The following is a 6,620-nucleotide window of genomic DNA, read 5'->3' as shown; positions in this document are numbered from 1 at the left end:
TTTCCCCCTGTGTTTACAGTATTTCTTTCAGTTTGTACCGGAGTGCGTATAATTCTGCTTCTGTGCAGCAACTTCAATGTGAAGACAAAAAAAGCAGATGACACAAATAAAAGTATGAATTAAATGTTTATTGTGTTTGTTTACTTTGATATTCATTTCTTTTTTTATGGCTTTTCCTTAGGTTTGAAGCGGACAAGCCTCAACAATTGGCACAGAGTTACTTTGACCTTTTTCATAATAAACATCATGTAAAAAAATAGGAGTAAAAGCAGTAAATTAAAAAGTTACCCCTTGTTTTTATCTTCTAGTATCTTGGATAAAGCACTCTGTGTATCTGCCCATCAGCCTTGTTAGCATCCAGCCACTTTCCACAAAGGAAGATGGTTGTGACCGAGTTAGCAGTGTTAGTTATCTCAACACACTCTAAAAACCACCCGCAGTTCGAGTTGTTCCCATCGTGCTCGACCTTGACCCTCAGCAGCTCCCCAAGGTCGAGCATCTCCATGATGAACCGGTCCGTTTGCCCTCGCTCGAAGAGGTTGCGCCACTTCTGCCTGAGCTGACGCTTGCCCGAGTCGCCGTTGACTCCGTAGATCGTGATGAAAACGTTTGCGTCCGTTCCACCCCCTTTCACGTCCCCGGTGATGACGATGATTTCGTACTTGACGGGAACCAGTTTGCGAACTTTGCTCGCAAAGCTTTCCACGGATTTATAGCACTCGAATGTCTGGAACTGGTCCTTTTTGGCCGCCAGAGGGATTTGTGCGTCACAGTGAAAGAAATACCTAAATGAAAAGATTCAGTGTCATCAAAGGCCTTTTTTTTTTCTTTCTTTTTACATAACCTAACATTATGTAAGTTGTGTGAGAATCCACTCACTTGTTTCCCAGCTCCTTTTCTGTCACTACCACCTCCAAAACGTGCCAGAAGACTTCTTTCTTCACCTTCTTCCCATCTTTTGTTATGTGGCCGAGGCAGATCCCAGCGATTTCCCCCAAGTGTTTGGACGAGAACTCAAACGTGTCAGTGGCACCGCTGCGAAAGTTCACAGAAATCTGCAACTATTAGACGAGTGTGTGCACGGCGAGCAATTATAAAAAAAACAAAAAAAAAAACAATAAAGTGAGACGTTTTCTTTGTTGGCACTGAAATTATCTTTCCTGAGAAAAGAGACACGAGAAGATAATGGAGGGCAGAAAGAGAAAGCATGAACGGGGGAAGATTATGTAAGATCCCTGCAAATGCATTCATATTTCTTTAACATTTTCTATGTGTTATACAGAGAATTTATGTGATGAACCAGTAAAAACAATGCATAAAAGAGAACATTTCTCAAATAAATATCTGAAAATTGTTTCCCAAATGCCCAAAATCTTAAATCCACCAATTCAGTCACTAATGAATTTAGTCCTGCAAGTATGCAGTCTTTTTCAGCTGGCCAGCTTTCCTTAATCTGGTAAAGAAAAGCAGCTCCACAGCATGATGCTGCTACCACCATGTCTTAAAGTGGAGATGATGAGTTCAGAGTGCAGAGTTTGTGAATCATTAGCCCAGAGTAACTTCTTAACTTCTGAAGCCAATTTGATTTATTTATGTATTTTTATAGGTGATACAAAATGCAGGCTAGAAAAATTATCAATATTTTTTCTGTTTCTTGAACAGTTGATATTTATCACGCTGTGATTTCAAATTAAAAGTCCAAACAAAACACAAGAATAAACTAACATGGCAATAACAAAACCAGAAGCATAATCAGAAAGGAAACACAAAAGAGAACCAAACCAAGATCGTCACAATAAGAGTGTTTTTAAAGTCTTGCCTTAAAAACTTCTTTTTCTTATTCTCCAGAACAAACTCCTTGGATCGAGCTTTCCTTCCCTCCAACACGATCCAGGCGTTTTCTGAGGTTGAGGCGTTGTCGGTGTTAGCAGTAATGGTGGCGATTTCATATTCTGTGACGAAGCAGAAGCAATCATATAATCTCATGTGAAAGCAATGACCTCCAAAAGATTTTAAGCTTTCAGCATACATAAGTTTTTATACTAACTGGTTTTATCACTGAGGTCTATTGAGTCATTGTTGGCACAAGCCAGCTCCCTAATAATTTGCCCGTCGTCTTCATTTTTAGCCAGCCAGCGGTCGCAGGGGAACCTGAAGGTCTGGTCCATGGCCTCGTCTTTCACGTCGATGTACTCCAAATGCCACCCGGGCGCCGGGCCTGTTTACAGGAGAGGCGTTGCGATTCCAAACTTTGATGCATTCAACAATGTTTTCCTAAACACTTTACAGGTCAAGATTTGAATAGAAGGTATTGGTTTTGTTCCCATGCATAATAATGTAACTTTGCATCATGAGTATTACACCCTGCAGGCTTCCTCTTCTCACCTTTGTTGTCATGCCACACTCGGACTTTGGAGAGCTCCCCCAGACTGAGCATGTCAGGAAACCGAAACACGTCCTTCATTTTCCGCTCAAACTTGTTCCTGTTGGTGCTCTCCTTCAGCGGCAGCATCCCGGTGTCGCCGTACTCCCCAAACATAATCAAAAACACGTTGGCGTCGGTGCCGCCGCCTGAAACGTTGCACCAAATGTTTAAAAACAAGAAGGAAAAACATGAAATTTACTTAAAAAGTAAAGAGCGATACTGTCTAAAACTCATATGCCATGCCTCCGACGTCGCTGGTCTGAACTTGGATGATGTAGGTTGTTTTTTCCACCATTTCCTCGTCGTCCACCACTGCAGGCAGCTCACACACTTTTGTCCTTTTCAGTCCTTTAGTCTTGGACAGCCAGTTCTCGTAAGTGAACAAATACTCTTCCTCAGTGGTCAGGTTCCGCATGAGGATCTAAAAGTGAGCATGAAGTAATTAAATTAATTATTAACATTAAAAGAACATCAGTACGACAGGACTGGATGTAAAGAAATGTCCCCAGCTGCTAAGATGGCATTTTTAGAAAAAATGTTTGTTACAAATGTCTTCTGTTTTTTATATTTTTTTCAATCTGAATTGTTTTAGATCATCATCCAAATGTTCATATAAAACAAAATGAATTAAAAAAAATGCTGTTTTCAAATAATATCAATAATTTCCTCCTTTTTTAACTAATTTAACCACATTTGTTAATAACTGTCTGACAACATGAATTAGGCAAAAAAAAAAGTCAAAAAGCAACACATCAGGCTCTGATGTGAATAAATTCAGATATTTGATTCATTACCACTTATTGAGAACTTAAAGGGGAATATTATATAAAATATTTTGAGTTTGCATGATGTTATATTGTTACTGATTATGGGCTGAAGGCAGAGTGTCGGAAAGAGGAAGACTTCTTAAAGAGACAGAGGCCCAATTACAAGTCAAAAAGTTTTGTTTGATATATACATCAAGTAACACAGTTATTTGATTGTGCTATGAAATGGCACTATGTGCCTGAAAAATACATAATACTGCTCCTTTAATATTAAAAGTTGTGTAAATGATTAATTTCACAGAAAAAAATGCTTAAATAACGATATCAAACATTTTGAATGACAGAAAAAAACAACTTTAAGACCCTATAATTGCTTTTCTACCACTGATAAAGTATTTTGGTGATATTTGGCATAATGTTTGCAGTTTTAGACATAAATGATTTTCATGTTACCCTTTCAAGAAACCAGTCTGGGCGGCTCCCAGTGCCATCGATCCGAACTCTGATCTTCTTCAGAGGAGCGATGTCATCTATCTCCAGGGTGAACGTGTCTTCTTGGTCACGTTCAAACCTGCACGAAACAACGAATAAACAAACCAAACATCTCAGAATCAGAGTGGGTAAAGATTTAAACAGGATTAAATCACAAAACTCAGAATGAGACTTTATGGGGATTTTATCGGGTCTCTGTTATAGAAGAGAAATAATTTTTGCCAAGAATATTGGGTGGAGATTGGTTGCAAATAAAAGATTTTTCTCAGATATTTCACAGATGAAAAATTGCATCACTTCAGCCTGGATGAAGAAATAATTAGGGACCTTTTTTTTTAATCAGGAGGACACTTTCCCTAGAGAGTGGGGTTTATTATTAGAGGATCGTTGCTGGACTGACCTATTCCCGTTCTTCGGCAGCAACATTTCCTCTGTGCTCCCGTTGGCCCCGTACACAGTCAGGAAAATGTTCGTATCCGTCCCTGCATACTGAGTGTCTCCTGTGACAACCGAGACTGAATAAATAACCTGCAAACGCGCAGAGAACAACAGGCATAAATGAGAGGAACTCTGCTTTCCAACAGCTCATATTTTCAGTGTGATGACTCACTTTGCGGATAATGTTGATGGTGCTGGAGTCCAGCGCGTTCAACAGTCTGACAGTCAAACCGTCTCCCCTGTCTTTAGCCAGCCAGCATTTACATGGGAAGATGTACTTGATACCTTTGGTTGGCACAGCAACCGACAGCTCATCCACCAGCCAGCAGCTCTCTGGTGTGGCTCCGTTATGGCCGAGCTGAGCAGCGGCAAGAGACGAGACAGAGAGAGGAGACAGAGAGAGCTGGGAATTCAGAAACCATTTGATTTTGTTTGATCCACATCCCATGCACTGCAGCCACAGTTAATTATTCCTGTGCTAGAAAGCCGTTATGTGAAATCTTCGACACTGAGGAGGCAGCAGCAGCAGACAGGCAGCTTCACAGATTTAGCTACAGACAGTCCCAGATTCTCACTTCCACCCTCTTGATCTCTCCTACGTCAGCTCCGTAGCACACGAAGTGCTCCATGCCACCAGCCGCGAAGCATTTCTTCCCTTCTGCCAGGTCCAGCCACAGACGGTCTGTCTCGGCGTCATTCGGCCCGATGACGATGACATAAACCCTGGCTGTGGTGCTGCCGTCCCGGTCCACCCCAGTGGACACCGTGAAGTGATAAGGGATGACTGCATGAGGGACAAGATCAGATTCAAATTTAGCTACTCAAACAAAGAAAAGTGACGTTTTAGAAAATCTGCTTCTTAATTTAAATGAGATTAGATTATTGTGTCTCTTGAGAGTTAGTTTGTAACCATTTTGTCTGTGTAATATAATCGATCTGTTGGCTGTTTAGCCCAGTATATTAAACAGGCACATGGTTTTAATTACACATTTTGGGTGATTATTGTGTCAGTAGGTAGCATATTTCATTAAATTGAGATAATGGGTCGGATTAAATAAGTGTTCACTTCTTCCTGCTTCTTTTCAAACATTCAAACAGAAAAATAGTGGCAAACAAATTATTTTCTTCTTGGTTATGTATGTACATGTTTTATTGTTTGTTCTCGTGTTTTTAAAAAACCTTTTTGAAATAAATAAAAACTATAACTATAACTATCTTCTAATTTTACTTTTTATCAATTAATAGGGCTGAAACTAATGATTATTTCAGTAATAAATTATTGACTTTTCTGAAGGTTAATCAGATAAGAAAAATGTCATATTCTGCAGATTTTTAATTTTTAGAAATCAATATAAAATTAGAAATATTTAAAAAATCCAAATAAGTAAATACTTTTTTTTTTTAATAATTACAAATGTGTTCACTAAACACAAGATTTGTTTAGTGAACACTTGATCATTTGTAGCAAAGGATGCATCTGCTGCTAAAAATAATTTATACTAATCTCTTGATTACTTTTTAGATTAATAAATGATAGTAAAAGGTGCTTAGTCAGAGATTTTCTATTTTTATTTTTTTACATAATTTGAACCAGGTGAAACTAAAACTGCCACTAGAGTTGCGGGAATAAACTCCTCTAAAACATTTGACCTAGTTTATGAAGACAAACCGCCAAATAGCAAGGAAATGTATTTAAATATCTGATGGTAAAGAAAATAATCGATCTCAAAGAGTGAGCCACCCCGAAAATCCCAGGAGCAGAAAATTTGATTAGATTCTATCTGATATCAAACCAACATTCAGTTTGTAGCCAGCTGCTGTAATCATCACAAAGATAATATAATTTTATCTGAAGTTCAGCATCCTCAGTAATCCCTTTTTCATTAGTTTATAAATGCTACCATCTGCTCTCGTTTTCTTCTCCTCAGATGTTTCTCTCATTTCTCAAAGGAATGTTTTCAGATCCTTCACAGTGAAGTTTTATCTACCTTCTTCATCGTCAACATGCATTTCTCAGCTTTATTAAAGAGTAATTTTGATTTTTATCTGATTTTTATTTATGCAGGTTGTCTCATTGAGAACAGTTTTGATGGAAACAATTACAAACGCAGCAGCAAAACAAGAAGTTACAAAATCTTGGCTCAGTTAAATAATAAGCATCCTATTGATGCTGTGGGACTTTTTTTTTCTGTGAACTTGAACAAATAGGAGGTTTTCTATGTTGACATCAGTGATTTTTAAAGGGTTGCTTACTTGGACCTTCTTCAGCCACTGTAGCCTTTTTCTTCTTTTTCTTCTTATTGGCGTTTTTATCGAGTCCTTGTTTGGACTGGGCCATCTTCATAAAATATGGATCCGTATTCCTTTCACCTTCATACCCCTGTAATGGACCCGCAGAACAGAATTTAGTAATACAAAACAAAACAGAACACTGTGTAAGTATAAAAAAATAGAAAAAAATATTGCCACGCTTCTTTCACTTTTGGCAGGCGTTGCAG

The 6,620-nt window shown here is 38.5% G+C and overlaps 1 protein-coding gene across 1 annotated transcript in view; it reads right to left on the bottom strand.

Annotated features, from left to right (window-relative positions):
* Positions 1 to 107: 107 nt before the first annotated feature.
* Positions 108 to 6,620, bottom strand: part of loxhd1b (lipoxygenase homology PLAT domains 1b) — a 30,647-nt gene continuing 24,134 nt past the window's right edge. The window contains exons 33-43 of the mRNA XM_017306479.2: positions 6,376 to 6,502; positions 4,698 to 4,906; positions 4,295 to 4,480; positions 4,085 to 4,212; positions 3,646 to 3,763; positions 2,669 to 2,846; positions 2,386 to 2,571; positions 2,048 to 2,218; positions 1,820 to 1,952; positions 880 to 1,035; positions 108 to 785 (exon numbers count right to left, since the gene is read on the bottom strand). Of these exons, the coding sequence (XP_017161968.2) occupies positions 305 to 785; positions 880 to 1,035; positions 1,820 to 1,952; positions 2,048 to 2,218; positions 2,386 to 2,571; positions 2,669 to 2,846; positions 3,646 to 3,763; positions 4,085 to 4,212; positions 4,295 to 4,480; positions 4,698 to 4,906; positions 6,376 to 6,502 (2,073 nt within the window). The 3' untranslated portion in view covers positions 108 to 304. The remainder of the gene's footprint in view (positions 786 to 879; positions 1,036 to 1,819; positions 1,953 to 2,047; positions 2,219 to 2,385; positions 2,572 to 2,668; positions 2,847 to 3,645; positions 3,764 to 4,084; positions 4,213 to 4,294; positions 4,481 to 4,697; positions 4,907 to 6,375; positions 6,503 to 6,620) is intronic.

Source organism: Poecilia reticulata, chromosome 9 (genome assembly GCF_904066995.2).
Source record: "Poecilia reticulata chromosome 9, P_reticulata-male-v2, whole genome shotgun sequence".
NCBI classification, from domain to species: Eukaryota; Metazoa; Chordata; class Actinopteri; order Cyprinodontiformes; family Poeciliidae; genus Poecilia; species Poecilia reticulata.
The sequence above is the reverse complement of the archived record's forward strand: the minus strand, read 5'-3'. Positions and strand labels throughout refer to the sequence as shown.